This window comes from Vanacampus margaritifer, chromosome 1 (assembly GCF_051991255.1).
Source record: "Vanacampus margaritifer isolate UIUO_Vmar chromosome 1, RoL_Vmar_1.0, whole genome shotgun sequence".
In the NCBI taxonomy this organism is placed as follows: domain Eukaryota; kingdom Metazoa; phylum Chordata; class Actinopteri; order Syngnathiformes; family Syngnathidae; genus Vanacampus; species Vanacampus margaritifer.
Window position 1 is genome coordinate 14,849,740 of NC_135432.1, and position 17,470 is coordinate 14,867,209.

At 36.7% G+C, this 17,470-nt stretch overlaps 2 protein-coding genes across 3 annotated transcripts in view; both read left to right on the forward strand.

Annotated features, from left to right (window-relative positions):
* Positions 1-610, forward strand: part of pou6f1 (POU class 6 homeobox 1) — a 17,351-nt gene extending 16,741 nt beyond the window's left edge. For both annotated transcript variants that reach the window (XM_077575780.1, XM_077575771.1), the window contains one exon: positions 1-610. This exon is cut by the window's left edge and continues 815 nt beyond it. The gene's annotated coding sequence lies outside the window, so the exon portion shown is untranslated.
* A 1,317-nt stretch (positions 611-1,927) lies between these two features.
* tfcp2 (transcription factor CP2) lies at positions 1,928-16,948 on the forward strand. The gene is made up of 16 exons (XM_077542562.1): positions 1,928-2,276; positions 2,504-2,687; positions 3,329-3,480; positions 4,826-4,902; positions 5,100-5,205; positions 6,427-6,533; positions 8,131-8,283; positions 8,383-8,493; positions 9,622-9,710; positions 9,795-9,852; positions 12,994-13,087; positions 13,240-13,330; positions 13,427-13,533; positions 14,526-14,668; positions 15,894-15,945; positions 16,021-16,948. The coding sequence occupies exons 2-16, from the start codon at positions 2,566-2,568 to the stop codon at positions 16,056-16,058; spliced, it is 1,500 nt and encodes a 499-aa protein (XP_077398688.1). The 5' UTR covers positions 1,928-2,276; positions 2,504-2,565; the 3' UTR covers positions 16,059-16,948.
* Positions 16,949-17,470: the final 522 nt, after the last annotated feature.

The window sequence follows — 17,470 nt, forward strand, 5'->3', positions numbered from 1 at the left end:
TACAATTTTGTGACAGTTATGAGTGTTTAACTGTTCTTTTTAAAATTACGATACTGTTATTTCAATGTGACAGTTTGACCCTGGCATGGCCGAAATTGCTTCAAATCGAAGTGACTTTAGAGGTTCCACTGTATCAAGTTTATTGCCATAATGGACAATTCTATTTGCTGCTTGTCTATGCAGCCACAACACAATCCTGCAAAAGGTCAGAGACAATCATCTGTTTGCTATTTCTTGATAATCATTATATATATATATATATATATATATATATATATATATATATATATATATACACATACACACACACACACACACTTTCATACTATTTGTTGATGTTTGAAGTTGATACAAGTCTTAAAGTCTAAATTAATTTGATGGTTTTCCATATAAGGCCATTAATGCAAACATAGTGGTTTTTTTTAATACAGTTTGTCAAATTTTGTCATTAACCTGTACGATTTTGTCACAATGTATTGCTGTTTTTGTGCCTTCGCTGTCTTTGTTTTATGATAACAAATCTTGCTCTTCATCTCTAGTCAGATGAATTATTTTGTTTCATAAAAAGGTACTTCGTTATAATAGTAATAATTAAACGCCCTACAAAATATTTCAGATCAATTTAATGGGTCTAGTATAAATCCAAATGGATGTAATTACATATGAGTTATGTGTATTGACTTGAGTGAGTGTGTTGTATGTGCTGTATGATTTATATTTATTTATATATATATATATATATATATATATATATATATGTCAGTCATTTTTAACCTTTAATTCTTTGCACTTTATCGACGCCTGAAGAGGTAAAAAAATGTTAACGAATTGTTTTGTACTATGAAAGTTACAGCCATGTTGGTGGGATTACTGTATGTATATGAATTTGAGTTTTACTGTCTCGATATCGAAATGTAGCAACACTCTTAATATTACATTTATACCACAGAACAGCTACAGTTATGCAGAATAAATATGCATCATGGTAGATAAGATGATTAAAATGATGCCATACAATTAGTAAATTTGTTGATTTTTTTGTATCCTGAAAAGGCAATCAAATAATCAATCATGCATCTATTAGACAATAATTAAGTTTTTGCTTGCTCTGTGCTTTATGGAGAAGGTAGAGATGAAATATTGTTAAATAATATTAAACTAAGTTTTATATACAGTATATATAAAATAAACTAATTTGGAGAAATATGGTATCTATAACTATCTTGTTTGACTGGAAAGTCAAGCCTTTGCAAGAAATGAGGGGAAATTAAATTGTTAGTTTTTTTGTAAAATGTAAATAAACTGTATTTACTAATTAATGATTGCCGTTGTGTGATCATACATTGTGGCAAAAATTTGCTTTTATTTTTGATCGATTTGGTACCGGAGCAGGAGTAAAAAAAAAGCTTCTTTCTTTTTTCTCAAGGGCCACATTTGGCTTTTAAAACAAATAGATGGGCCAGGTCTTTCATAGATGTAGTTAAAAAAAATGTTATAATGATTATGTAAAATATTAATCAATAATGGAACAATGGATGTTAATTTTCAATGTGATTACAATATGTATAATTAATGTTAAATATGTGTAATTTAAAAAATATATATTTTTATTATTTACAATAATTGTACTGACAAAATATTTAATGAACTAAATTACAATTAAACAATTTTGGGGGAAAGTACCCCGCCAAAAATCTGAATGTAATTCTGATCAAGTAAATTCACTGATTAAAAATACATGTAAGCAATCAATAATTCAAACTTATATTTGTCCCTAAATTTAGAGCATTCAGTGAACCTAACATGCATGTTTTAAGAACGTGGCAAAAAAAGCCGGAGTAAAACCAAGCAAATGGACAAAACGTGCAAACCCCACAGAGGAACGTTCCTGTCGAACGATGTAATATTTGCTGGGCGGTAGGTGGCAGTATTGTGCATTGGAAAAAAATAACATGAAGAAGAGCCATGCACGAAAATTACGGCAGCTCCGTTTCCTAAGCTAAATAAATAAACAAAAGGAACATATAGTTCGATATTTATTTTATGGCCTATTTTGGCTCATTCTGAGTTAAAGAAATGCGTATTGTGATTTATATTATGTTGTCGTGAAAGCTCATGTGCCGAAGCTCGGACGCGCAAATTGTTGGGATCGTGGTGGCTAGCTGTGGTTGGCGTGACTAGCTCGACATGTTTATTTTAGTACTGGAGCGACGGCATGATGGCATGATGGCAACCTCGCACTATTAACAAGCAGCTACGCTCCGCTTCGCCGTAAGGTAACCTGTGCGCTTTTAAGTGTCACCGCTGTCTAAATGAAAAAGTATTAATAGTGTGGCTAACAATGTTGTGTGATGCATCATTTGATAGCTGCGTGAAAGTTCAATACACCGCTAATGTTACCGTTAGAACTTTTCTGGCGCGTCATTATGACCTATTCTCGCAATTTAGATAAAAAAAATTATGACAGTCATGTGGAAGTTGAACTCCGTTATCTTCACCGAAGGTTGAAACTTGATTGAGGGTGTTATCAGAACCGAACCCCATTGAGAGCTGCACACACTCATCATGGCCTGGGCTCTGAAGTTGCCGCTCTCCGACGAAGTGATTGAGTCCGGACTGGTCCAGGACTTTGATGCCAGCCTGTCGGGCATCGGTCAGGAGCTGGGTGCTGGGGCGTACAGCATGAGGTACTGAAGCCGTTTCAACCAACACCGACACTGATTTTTAAACCCGTTAATTATGCAATCGTAACTTCAGTCTAAAACCTTGTGTTTATATTTGCCAACAAATTTGCATTTTCCCCCTTTTCACATGGCACATTTGTGAATTTTAAGTTGTCAAGGGATGTGTCCTTAAAGCCAGCCACGCACCGAGCAAGGCGACAGAACGGCACTGAACGTTCAGTTCCGTTGCGGCTTGCGTGTGGTTCTGCAACTAGTTTTCATCATCTGCCAACCACAAACGAATGGTGTCACACCAGCACAGATCAGGCCGTTCAAAAAAAAAAAAGCTAGGATCCATATTCACAACAATTAAGTCATCAATAACCTTAACATGCATGTTATGGGAATGTGGGAAAAGCGAGAATAAATAAATAATAATGTTTCTCAAAGTAATGTCCTCCGCTCGGCTTTGCACTGTAAATAGCTGCGTTGAGAAGAGAAACGAGATTCAGCGTGGATACTTTGGTATTTGCTAGCGTTGCCTTGATTATGATTAATCAACCGCAGCAGGGAATGTCCCAAAGGGAATACAAAGTCACACACGTTCGTTCGTTGCACGTCTATAAATGTACTAACAGTTGTTCTGTGTTTGTCTGACCTTTCAGCGACGTACTTGCCCTGCCCATCTTCAAACAGGAGGAGTCCAACTTGCCCCCGGACAGCGACAACAAGATTCTTCCCTTCCAGTATGTTCTGTGTGCTGCTACCTCGCCAGCTGTTAAACTGCATGATGAAACACTCACCTACCTCAATCAAGGTCAGCACATAGATGCCAGACATGATACTTCATATGTTAGATCACGGTGACAAAACTTGACAAAATCGTGTGAGATGAGCTCAGGGCTAATGTTTCTCAAAGTGGAACTTGGCTTTGGTTTGATTCAGTGGAATTACAATTTGATTCAATAAGGTACGGCTCAGTTCGAGATGGTACGATGATGCAATGGGTTTCTTGTTGAAATGTGATAATTAATCAGTTGACAAGATGAATTAACTTGTCATTACTGTAAATGTGGCTTTTCCTTCCAAGAATTTTTCAAAAACTACAGAAGAAGTTTATTTGTAGCTTTTGTCATGTGTATTAATATGTAGCAACATGTAAAGGATCTCCAAGCGTACACCCGCTTGTTAAGTGAGTTAGGAGTTATTAAATTGAAAGAAACATCAAATCATAAGCGACATCAAAACGATTTATACTGGTTATAACTGATTCATTATTTTGTTTACCGATGTACTCACATCGTTTAAATCGTAAACCAATTTTCTCATTCAAATCAGTTTTGGTTTGACATCTACTAATGATTAGCAATTTGTCGGGTCTTTACAAAGTGAGTAGTCTTCATTTCAGTTTTACGCTGGAACAAATTAATCCCCTTTGTATAATCTTTAGGGCTGGGAATCTGAATGCCTCGCGATTCGATTCCGATTTTTGGGCCTGCGATTCGATTCAGAATCGATTATCGATTCAGAACGATTTTAGATATTAAAAAAAAATATTTGATTGACAATGATTTCTGCTTCAATTTATTGATATGCAAAAAATTGTCATGATCTACTCCAGTCTGACTCGCTAATGCTAATTAGCGCGCTCCTCGTGGCACTTTTATCACTCAAAAGAACGACTATTCATCCAAAACGCTTCAGGAATGTATGCAGAGAAGAATCTTAACATCGCACACTGCAAAAAAAAACACAACTTTTATTGGAATAACTTGATCATGACTTTTTGCTTCTATGTGGCTACAACTTAACAGTGTATCAGAACGAGCGGAACCACACTGCCCCTAAGTGGCCAAATCGGGTACAACATGAACAGTGCTCCCAATAAAGGCACACACAAACAAGGGCAATACAGTATAAAGTAATTTAAATAAAATCGATTTTGGGACCTTTAAAATCAATTCTGAATCAAACTAAATGAGAATCGCAATTCTTATGAGAATCGATTTTTTGACACACCTCTATTAACGCAATAATCTTCTTTGGGAATGTATTGAAAGTAGAGTAATTTGGAATGTGCCACTGTATTAGTTAAGATGAAAAAGTGCAATGGTTTTCTACGTTAACCATGTGTGTTATTTCCTGTGCACTTGTCATTTCAGGGCAGCCGTATGAAATTATCATGCTTGATAATCGAAAAATTGGTGAACTTCCGGAAATCTCTGGTAAAATGGTTAAGGTGCGTTATCAGGTGCCTGTAAACCAAATGTTTGTGCACGACATTTTTGTTATTGGTGAAAAAATGTATTATGTTATTGCTGGACAAATCAAAATACTTTCCCATAATCGATTCATTTCTTTTCCCCTTGATTGTTCCCATCTTTTCAGTAACAATACCAGAAATCTCTGTAATATGCAAATGTGTCTAATACGCAGAGCATCATTCGCGTGGTGTTCCACGACCGCCGCCTTCAGTACACAGAGCACCAGCAGCTGGAGGGCTGGCGCTGGAACAGGCCCGGAGATCGCATTCTGGACTTGGGTGAGTGCCTGAGATGGGCCGTTCCATGACTGTTGTTGTTCCAGATTGCGCTCGTTTATTTAATGACAGTAATGTTATTGGAACAAATCGTTGATTACGTTTAGGAAAAATCTTGAGCATTTGAACTCATTCACTGCCATTGACAGCTATAGATGTCATAAATTCATTTGAACTATTTTAATTAGTTTAACATTTTTTTCCACTTTTGTTAACAAGAGTATGAAAACCTAGATTTTTTGGGGGTACATTTAGAACAGATATAAAAATTTTGATTAACTCTTTGACTGCCAGACGTTTTCAGAAACGGGATGTCGCCAGTGCCAGCCGATTTAAGCATTTTGACTGATCTTTCAAGGTCCACAGAAAATGTTGTGTTTGGACTATGGAAACACACATACTACCAAATGAAAGATTGAACTCTCATCTTTCATCAGAAAAAAAAAGTTTGTTTCTTTCTTTGACGTCTACCCAATCTTGTCAAAAGAGAGTCATTGCTGCCATCTAGGGGCCAAAAATAGTCATTAGGCTAACTAGATCTGCTTGAAACTTTCACCACAGCTGGGCAAGGCTTTCCTCCACCCGTTTCCCCCCCCCCAAAAAAATAAATAAATTGGAGAACGTCTTTTAACGTCCTTGGCGGCCCTCCGTAGGTTTTTACTAAACGTCATTTAACGTTTTTGGCAGTCAAAGAGTTAATCACATGACTTCACGAGTTAACTCACAATTAACTCATTCACTGCCATTGACGGCTATTGACGTCAAAAATTCATTTCTATTAGTCCCACTTTTGTTAACAAGAATATGAAAACCTAGAATTTTTTTTATTTTATTAGAACAGATCTAAAATTTTGGATTAATCGTGAGTTAACTTAAACAATTAATTACGATTAAAAATGGTAATCGCCTGACACCCTAATTCTAAATCTTTTCTTTAAAAAAAAAAAAAAAATTAAAAATTGGGAAAAAAATAATTACAATTATTTTATTTATTTAAAAAAAAAAAAGATTATTTAAAATTAGAGGTGTCGTGTGATTTTTTTTTAAAATCGTAATTAAAGTAAAAAAAAAAAAGAAAAAAGAACAACAAAAGCTTTAAGCCAGTAAGACAGAAAACCCGGACATTGATAGAATGTATTTTCACCAGCCAGCATTTGCAACAGCAGTGGCTACAGTATTGCCTTGCTTCTTGTTACCAACCTGTTGTGCATTGATCTTTTGCAGATATCCCCATGTCAGTCGGCATTATCGACCCACGGGCTAACCCTACTCAGCTTAACACTGTGGAGTTCCTCTGGGAACCGTCAAAAAGAACCTCCGTTTTTATCCAGGTAGCTTCATCCTCCTGACTGACTTCCTCTTGATGTCATTGTGCACGTTTGCTGATATTATTCAGGTCAAATCAGTAAATCATGAGTTCTTTTACGAAAACATTAAAAAAATTCAAGGGATTTTTGACCTCGATAGATGCAGGAACCTTGTTGATTTTTAATGACACCCAACTCAAAATCCAATTAAATCCAATCCACTTTATTTCTATAGCACATTTTTATAAACAAACGTTTCCAAAGTGCTGTACATTGAGATATAAATAAAATCTAGTAAAACCAGCTATATAAAAAAAAAACGGTCAATAAAATATAAAATACAATAAGAAAAATAGATTAATTGAAAAATTAATTTATTAAAAAACAACATGACTGCTAAAGTTGGTCTTGTTTTTATCTGCTCACAGAGCGACCGTATCAAATCCCACCGAACTCAACTATAACGAGAAAGTTTCACAGAAAGTAATCAGTGAATGGGGCGATCGATCATTGCCAATTCCCCCTCCAAAAATCCACACTGTCCTTTATTACCCAGTAGTAGGGGGTGTGAATTGTTTGGTACCTGGCGATTCCATTCGTATCACGATTCATAGGTCACAATTCAATTCGATACCGATTAATCCCGATATGAATCTATAAATTGATTATTGCGATTTTATTTTATTTTTTTACTCAAATTTAGAAAATACTAATCAGTAAACTTGTACACTGTAAGATTTGTATGAAAATGTATTTATTTATCTGAAAATTTAGGCTTATAACTGAGCCACTGCATTTAACAAACAGGTTGCAGTCGGTGTAATGTTTGAATAGCACTGAAATCAAATATTATGGCTTAATGTTCCATTAATATAACATTCTTCCATGCTAAATGTGTGAATCCTTACCCTAAGTAAGACGTTTTGTTGAATATTCCCATTAAAAAATGTATGTTTAAAAATCGATTCGGCCGCATATCGAATTGATTCGATAATTGCGCGCTGTAATATCGCGATATATTGCCAAATCGATTTTTCCTAACACCTCTAACCAGTAGAAAGTTTTAGCAGATGTGAAGTGCGCAATCATTTAATTGGTTCTTGACAATTGGCCGCATTGTTTGGTATGCAGCGGACGAAACAGTCACAATGTTTTGTTAAAATCTAGAGATTCCTGGTGTATGTATGTCAGTTAGCAGTGGGATTCGATTCCGATTAAGAGGCCCGCGATTCGATTCAATTCCAATTCCGATGCATCACTACATTGGTTTTGTCCATGTCAAACACTGGTACCTTTTATAAAACAATTGCAGAACTCACGGAAGAGCAAGGATTTATCTTTCACACTGACTTTTATCAGAGTGGCCAGGCAACCTGGTTTACAATTGCGTCGACACAAATTTCAAAAAGTGCCAATGACAACATTTGCTGTAACAAATGTCAAGTTTCTCACAGTACATTTACAAAAACATATTTAAACGGATCAATCTGATTTAGCGTAACCTGTATTATAATACAGTACTCGAAAGTGCAATATGCAGCCGACAACAAATTTTAAAAATAGATTTTTTTAATGCCTCTGAATCGATTCTGCATCCAATTCTATCGTCTGTATGGTTTAGGTTCACTGCATCAGCACAGAGTTTACCATGCGCAAGCACGGCGGGGAAAAAGGGGTTCCCTTCCGCATCCAGATCGACACGTTCAAAGAGAACGAGAGCAGCGAGTACACCGAGCACCTCCACTCCGCTTCCTGCCAGGTCAAAGTTTTCAAAGTGAGCGGAATGAGGAGAGCCCTGACAAGTCAAAAGTCACATTTGCTGGTGTATGTGGTGGTTGCTGTCAGGTCAGTGACCCCGCGTCGTGTCTTCCAGCCGAAAGGCGCGGACAGAAAGCAGAAGACGGACAGGGAGAAGATGGAGAAGAGGGCACCACAGGAGAAGGAGAAATATCAGCAATCGTATGAAACTACAATCCTCACAGAGGTTGGTGTATTAAGAACTAGGGCTGGGAATCTGAATGCCTCGCGATTCGATTCCGATTTTTGGGTCTGCGATTCGATTCAGAATCGATTATGGATTAAGAACGATTTTAGATTAAAAAATTATTTGATTGACAAATTTCTGCTTCGATTTATAAATATGCAAAGAATTGTCATGATATACTCCAGTCTGACTCGCTAATGCTAATTAGCGCGCTACTCGTGGCACTTTACAGAGAAGCATCTTAACATCCTACACTGTGATTAATCGTGAGTTAACTATTGAAGTAATGCGATTAATTACGATTTAAATTTTAATCACCTGACGCCCCCAAATTTTAATAATCTTTTCTTCTTCTTTTTTTAATTCATTCACTGCCATTGACAGCTATAGACGTCGAAAATTCATTTTAACTACTTCTATTAGTTTTTTCCACTTTTGTTAACAAGTGTATGAAAACCTAGGGGAAAAAACTTGACCTAGAAAATTTTATCGCCTGACGCCCTAATTTTAATAATCTTTTTTTTAAAGATTATTTTAAAAACAAAAAGAAAATATTATTAAAAATTTGGTTTTTGAAAAAAGATTATTTAAAAAAAGAAAATATTATTAGAAATTAGGTTGTCAGGCGTTTATTTTTTTTAATTTGAATTAATCACATTACTTCAATAATTAACTCACAAATAATCACAAATTTTATATCTGGTCTAAATGTACAATATTTTTTTCATACTCTTGTTAACAAAAGTGGAAAAAAATACAAAAAAAAACCTAATAGAAATAGTTAAAATGAATTTTTGACGTCTAAAGCCATCAATGGCAGTGAATGAGTTAATAACCACCTTTTATGTTCCTGAAAAAAAATCAAAGCTTTATTTAGAGCTGTAGAGAAATGTGTCCTTATCAAATGTAATGGCCAAAATGATATCAGTAATTGCTCTGTGTATTTCCAAAATGCACTCACTGGACCATTAAAATAACACTCTTGTCAAATCATTTCTGAACAGTAAATCTAAATCGGAAGAACTCCTAATGGGCTCCTTGACCTTCCTTGTTCTTTGGGACCAGCAACCTTGGCAGCACAATGCACAACAGGCCCACTTGATGCATTAACCTTTGGACTCTTGACAGTGTTCCCCCTGGCCCGAGGTCACCTACGTCAACAACTCTCCATCGCCGGGTTTCAACAGCACGCAGAACAGCTTCCCAGTTGCAGAAGGGTAACAAGCCTTCTTGACGCCATCTTGTGCTCGGGGCTCCTCCCTGCTTGCTAGCGCACTCATTCCATTTTTCATTCTTTTTAGAAACGGATCACCAAACCACCAGCCTGAGCCTGTTCAAGTTCAAGTTCAAGTAGCTGATGTAAGTACAAGCGACGTTACAGCATTGCCAGTATAAAAATACGCGTCGTTATGACATCATTAAAACTCATTCACTGCCATAAATCCATAAAAATAAAAAAAAGCTTATTAAAAATTATTAACATTTTTAAGCGTAATTAATCGCATGACTTCACTAGTTAACTCACGATTAATCACAAATTTTATGTCTGTTCTAAATGTACAAAAAAAAGTTTTCATACTCTTGTTAACAAAAGTGGAAAAAAATGTTAAACTAATAGAAATTGTTAAATGAATTTTTGACGTTTATAGCCGTCAATGGCAGTGAATTAATTAAAAAAATAAGAAAAGAAAAGATTATTAAAAATTCAGGGCATCAGGCGGTTACATTTTTTAATCGTAATTAATCGCATGACTTCACTAGTAACTCACGATTAATTACAAATTTTATATCTGTTTTAAATGTACAATACGTTTTTTATATAGGTTTTTATACTCTTGTTAACAAAAGTGAAAAGAAAAAGTTAAACTAATAGAAATAGTTCAAATGAATTTTTGACGTTTATAGCCGTCAATGGCAGTGAATGAGTTAAGATAAGCACAACTACACATCACTTTGATATGTGTAAGAAATAAATTTTAGAAATGTAGCACATACAGAAAGGTGCAGGAATTTGGATCAAGTATAATATTGGATAACATGAAAAAAAATACTATTATGACAATACAAATCAATGTGATCAATTATATGAATAAGAGTTTTTAGACGGTATGCAGCATACATATACAATGAAAGAATAAATAACCTCGACAAAATATAAATTTAAGTGATTTAAGTTATTACTGCCCATAAGGCGACACACGGTAAGTAACCTCTCTGGTGGTAATAAAAAAAAAAAAGGTACTTCTACTTATTCTGTTGCTGGTCTAAATTGCCAAATGATGTAGACCCTGATTTTATTAACTTATTCATTCCCAGCCATTTTCACAGAAACAAACCCCTTCACTCCCGGCTGTTTTACTGGATTTTGACTGATTTTTAAGACCCACAGAATATTGTGTTCTATTGCTATAACAACATGGAACCTACCAAAAGAAAGATTAAAGTCTCTTCTTTCATCAGGGGAAAAAAGGTATATTTGTATCTGTTTCTGTTTTGCAGCAATAGGCATTAGAATATAGAATAAGTTTCAACATTATTCACAAATCTATTTAGAAATGTAGTAAAATATTTTTTTCAACATGGCCCTGGTTGATCTCTTTTGCTCTGCTGCCACCTCCTGGCCGTTTGTATAACAACTACCGTTTCTTCAACCGTTTGCAGTTGAGAGGCTGCATCAAAGCTCTGGCTCTATGCTCTAAAAAAAATAAAATATATATATATATGTATATATATAATTTTATTTTTATTTTTTTTAAACGTATAAATATGTCTTTGGGACGTGTAAAACATTTAAAATAACACTTATACGTTTTTGGAAGCAAATGAGTTGAAGATGAAAAATGCTAATAGTATATAACCACCTATTAAAGCTCTGAGGTCTGTAGACTCGGTCAATTAGTGGAACCCATAGTTAACTCTTTGACTGCCAGACGTTTTCAGAAACGGGATGTCGCCAGTGCCAGCCGATTTAAGCATTTTGACTGATCTTTCAAGGTCCACAGAAAATGTTGTGTTTGGACTATGGAAACACACATACTACCAAATGAAAGATTGAACTCTCATCTTTCATCAGAAAAAAAAGTTTGTTTCTACCTTATTCCGTTCTTCAGTAATCAACAATAGAAAATGGTTACTTTCACCGAAATGCTCTGTTTTGAAACAAAAAGCGGAGCAAACAAGCTTTTTGTGAAACGATGTTATTTCATGCACTCTAGTGAATTCTACACTTCTTTTTGTCCATGAATGATGCCACAAACACCTAAATAGTGCTTTACTTATGTAAAACGCTATCACCAACAATGAAAAAGTGTTTTTTGGTTGCAAAATACGTTTATTTCCATTCAACAGTGTAACAATTTGACAAAACAATTTCGCAAACTATTTACAAATGTGTGCAACTGTGATACTATTTACAATTATGTGGATGTTTCAAATACAGTTTTTCTTTTTGTAACGCTCCCATGCGTGCAAGGAGACGGAGCAGGATTTGCACAACAGATTCGTTTTACTGCGATGGCTCCTTTCGCGTGCAGACGTTACACTTTCTTGCCGGCCTTTTTTTCCGGGGAATAGCAAGTAGCAGACTGTACCCACTCCTCCGATGAATATGCATTGGACTCGGGGCACTCTTCGTCGTCCGATTGAACGTCCGCCTGAGCGTGCTCGGTTGTGCTCCGCCGCATCAACGCTTGCAACTTCAGCGTCAACCTCGGAGTCACCATCATCATCATCGATATCAATGTGCTCTTTAGCGTTGGTCGATGTCTTTCGTCTTTGAAAAAAATTCCCAAGTGTGAGCTGCTTGCGGTCGCCATTGTTTGCTTCTTCAGCCATCGAGCTCCGCCTCACGTCTTCTACTGCCGCGTCAATGCTTCCAAGCTCGGAGTCACCATCATCATCATCGATGATGATCATTGTCGTCATCAATGTGCTCTTTAGCGTTGGACGATGCTTTTCGTCTTTGAAAAAAACTGCTCGACCGTGAGCTGCTTGCAACCGGTCGCCATGTTCTCTTCCCTTCCCCAGCCATTGTCCCCTCTAGCTCCGCCTCACGTCTTCTACTGACGCCTACCCAATCTTGTCAAAAGAGAGTCATTGCTGCCATCTAGGGGTCAAAAATAGTCATTAGGCTAACTAGATCTGCTTGAAACTTTCACCACAGCTGGCCAAGGCTTTCCTCCACCCGTTTCAAAAAATGAAAATAAAAAAAATTGGATGACGTCTTTTAACGTCATTGGCGGCCCTCCGTAGGTTTTTACTTGACGTCTTTTAACGACCATGGCAGTCAAAGAGTTAAAAGCAAACATGGTGAGGCAGCATGTATTTGTTATGCAGCACGCAAATGGATTAACCTGCCAATAGACGTGAAGTTAGCCACCAAGTGTAAATGCTTTTCAATTAGTAAGCGACTTTTTAAAAAAAATATTATTTTATTATGTTGCGCTACCTTGTGTATGAAATATTCTCTATAAATAAAGCGACTCTTATTTCCCTCTTAAGAATTTGTTACCTGCGGCGACGCCACAAGATGCACAACAGTGGCTTCTCCGCAACCGCTTCTCGCCCTTCTCCCGTCTCTTCACCAACTTCTCAGGTAAAAAGGCAATCCTTGCTTGAGATCGCAGCAAGAATTATACATAAAGCAACTTGTCTCAAAATGGTCCAAATCTGTCCAAATAGTCAACAAGCACTCTTCAAATTCCATCATGTTGTTGTTGTTTACGTTTTTTTATCTGTGATGCCCAGGAGCAGATCTGTTGAAGCTGACCAGGGAGGATGTCATTCAGATCTGCGGCCCAGCAGACGGCATCCGACTATTCAATGCACTAAAAGGGCGGTGAGTGCATGTCGACACCTTGCAGTTTGTTGATTGGTCAACGGAGAATGGGAGTAAGTGAAAAATGAACGATTCTGCTGCATGTGTTGTGGGCAGGGTGGTCCGTCCGAGATTAACCATCTACGTGTGCCAGGAGTCGCAGCAGGCACGCGATCAACAGACCAAACATGAGAACGGAGATGCGGCAAACAACACTTTCTTTAGTCAGTGCATATTATATTGTCGCTTTCTGTAAAGAAAAAGAAAAGAAAGGAAAGTACAGTAAGAATGTTACATCTTTAAATGGAAGTTTTACGAGACGATGAATTGATCATTTACTATGATTATTATTTAGTTTATTATTATTTTTATCTTTTGTTAAATCAAACAGCATTCTTCAATATATCAACTATTTCCACAATAAATTTTGTATTCTTAGGACTGACATTTCAACAATTCCCTTAATAGAGCATTAACTCATTCCCTGCCATTGACGGCTATAAACGTCAAAAATTAATTTGAACAATTTCTATTAGCTTAGCTTATTTTTTCGCTGTTGTTAACAAGATTATGAAAACCCAGATTCTTGTTATTGTACATTTAGAACAGATATAACATTTGTGATTAATCGTGAGTTAACTAGTGAAGTCATGCGATTAATTACGATTAAAAATGTTAATCACCTTACGCCCCGAATTTTTTATAATCTTTTTTTTTTAATTATTATTATTCATTCACTGCCATTGACGGCTATAAAACGTCAAAAAATCATTTGAACTATTTCTATTAGTTCAAATTTTTTCCACTTTTGTTAACAAGAGTATGAAAACCTACAATTTTTTATTGAGCATTTAGAACAGACATAACATTTGTGATTAATCGTGAGTTAACTAGTGAAGTCATGCGATTAATTGCGATAAAAAAATGTAATTGCCTAATTTTTGATGATCTTTTTTTAAAATGAATTTATGGCAGTGAATGAGTTAATGGCATAGGTAAGACAGGTGTGCCCCCCCCCACACACACAGACACACACCTCCCACCCCCTTCATCCGTGAGATAAAGGGATAACTATTTGATGTCGTTAGGGAATCTCTTCTGTTGTTAATGTACACAAAGTACAGACCAAATTACACATTCCAATCTCTAGACACAACGATCATTTCTGCTGTTCCGAAGTATTGACGGCCGCCATTTTGTTTTCCCCCGCTTGCAGTATATCACGCAATCTACCTGGAGGAGCTGACTGCTACCGAGCTGACCGAGAAGATTGCTCAGCTTTTCAACATCTCACCCCGACAGATCAACCAAATCTTTAAACAGGGTCCCACTGGCATCCACGTGTTAGTCAGTGATGAGGTGAGTTCCTGGATCTCAACTCTCATCCACCATGTGTCAAATGTTCAAAATGATTGTTTCTTGCTTAGGCGTATATAATAATAATAATAATAATAAAGAATTCCTCAACATTTGAAGGTCTGCTAAAGAGATTTGATCTTGTCACTTATCTACCTCAGCTACCTTCGCGCCAGATCTGCAAGATAAGTAGGCTTCTTGCTTTTCGACTCATCGATATTTGTCCTCCACCATGTGGCGTGTAATTAAATGGAATTATCAGACTACAGAGATGACAACAAACTCACATTTGCTCTTTGGTCTCAACTGCCTTGGCCACCTTGTGTTGCATTGTAGATATTAGGGGTGTTAGAAAAAAAGGATTACAACACGCAATTCTCTAATTGATTTCTAAACATCCATTTTTTTTATGGGAATATTCAACAAAACGTCTTGCTTAGGGTTAGGATTCACACATGGAAGAAGAAGAAGCATGGAAGAATGTTATATTATTGGAACACTAAGCCTTAATATTTGATTTCAGTGCTGTTTGCTAAATGCAGTGGCTCAGTTATGAGCCTGAATTTTCAGATGAATAAATACATTTTCATACGAATCTTACAGTGTACATGCACAAGTTTGCTGATTAGTGTTTTGTAAATTTGAGGTTAAAAAAATCGCAATAATCAATTTATAGATTCGTATCGGGATTCATCGGTATCGAATCGTGACCTATGAATCGTGATACGGATCGAATCGCCAGGTAATAGGCAATTCACACCCCTTGTAAATATAGAATGAAATCATTTCATATATGAAGAGGTGAGATTGACGTTGCACAGATTTGATCTTTGGTCATCTTCTGTCTTGTATTTTTAAAGAGCAATGGTTTTGGGGCTGCTATGATTCAAAGTAGACATGAACTCATTTCATCTTTGACCTTGACTACCTTAGCCTTACCTTACCATGCAATCCAAAGCCGGAAGGTTCCATTTCTTCGACATGTAGATTTGAAAGTTGGTTAGCCGGTAGACGTCTACTGATTTGCACTCAGTGTGCTCTCATTCAAAATCCTGAATGATGGTTGATGAAGATGGCGCATTGGCGCTGTATGCATTTGGAAGCATTTGCATTCATTATTTTCCTTTGTCAACCGCCTGCATGCATTGATGAACTTGCTCTTACACGTTAGTAAATTGCTTTCCCTTCTGCATTTGTTACATTTTCCTCCCTTCTTCCACTCCCTTAGATGATTCAAAATTTCCAAGATGAAGTTTGCTTCGTTCTGGACACGATGAAAGGTATTTGCCCGAATGATCTGTCAACATTTTCTCCCATTCCCTGTCTTATTTTCACCACGACGGTTGTCGTTGCAGACGACTCAAATGACGGCTACCACATCATCCTGAAGTGAAACAGATTCAGTCGTCTCTTTCATCTATCTCGCTTCGCCCTCCTCGCTTTTCCCGGATCTCATAGAGACGCCGCGGGAAGCCTCTTGAGGCTGCTCGGCGGAACACGAAGCACCTGGCCTCTTCATGTCTTACTTGGAGGGAGTGACTCTGTTACCACGGTGACGAAGCGTATCGCCCCTTCTCACCTTGTTGTTCTCCCCCCTCCCACACACACACACACACACACACACACGGCTGCGTTCTCCTCCCCTTCTGCTAATGTCTCCAGAGTGAGTTTGGCTGGTGCGAGCGCTGCATCTGGTGTGCCAGAGGTCGGCACGTCAGAATCGCGGCTTTCTTTTTGTTAACAAAAAAAAAAAAATCCTAAACAGGAACATTACTCTAATCAGTGCTAAGTAAATACGGGTCTAGAATTGAGCTAATAGACCAGTGAACAGCCAATTACGTCAGGGGCTTTAAGGGGGAGTAGAATCCAGTTTTTAACACTTGTCGCATCGACTAGCTAGTAGTTGCACTAATTCTGATACTTTGAATAGCGACTAAAAACTTGGTGTGTGCAAATGATTGAGTGCAAATATTAGCCTTTCATGGACAACATTACTTTTAAGTAGATTAATATTTCAAAGTATTTTCCTAACAAAGCATCCATTATTTTCAGAGTTTTTAAGACTTTATTTGGATCCAGCCAAATTTTAGCAACACAGAAACATGGAGCACACCAGAGTCGCGTGCGAGAGTTTATGTTCTGTCCTTGCATTCATGATCAATATGATCAATTAGACATTTTACATATCTGTCCCATCTTGTCAGCCTTGATACGTATGCAACCTTGCTACGATTCACCATGTTGTCTCTTTGAAATACCAGCAAAATAAACATATTTTCTAAAAAACAATTATTGTAGTATGTGGTACTTTTGCAGATTTGCCATGTTGTCTCTTTGAAATACCAGCATATTTTATAAAATAAAATACAATTATCTCTCTCAGTTATTGTAGTATATACACGCTTTAAAAAATGCCTTTGGACAATATTTTGGAAATTTGGTGTTAGTTCCTATGTGTTGTGTGAGATTAGGTTTGAAAGTACTGTACTAGAATGGTCCAATTAGGGATTCCCTCAAAAAAAGTAATGATGGTGTTCAAACCACTATGAAATAGGCACAAATTATGTCCTCTTAAACACATCTTCAAAGAAACACATCTACTGTTCAGGTAAGTCAATAACATCCTTTAAACTATTTGAGGAAATGCACTGCATTTTTATTGTTAAATGTATCTGTAGGGACAGTTGGAGAAATTGTCAGTGGACTGTTTTACCGTAGTATTTTTTAGTTGAGCCCCAAAAAAAAGTTATAAAGTAATCAGTCACTTGTTCTGTTTATATTTTTGATTGCCAACTAAAATAGAAA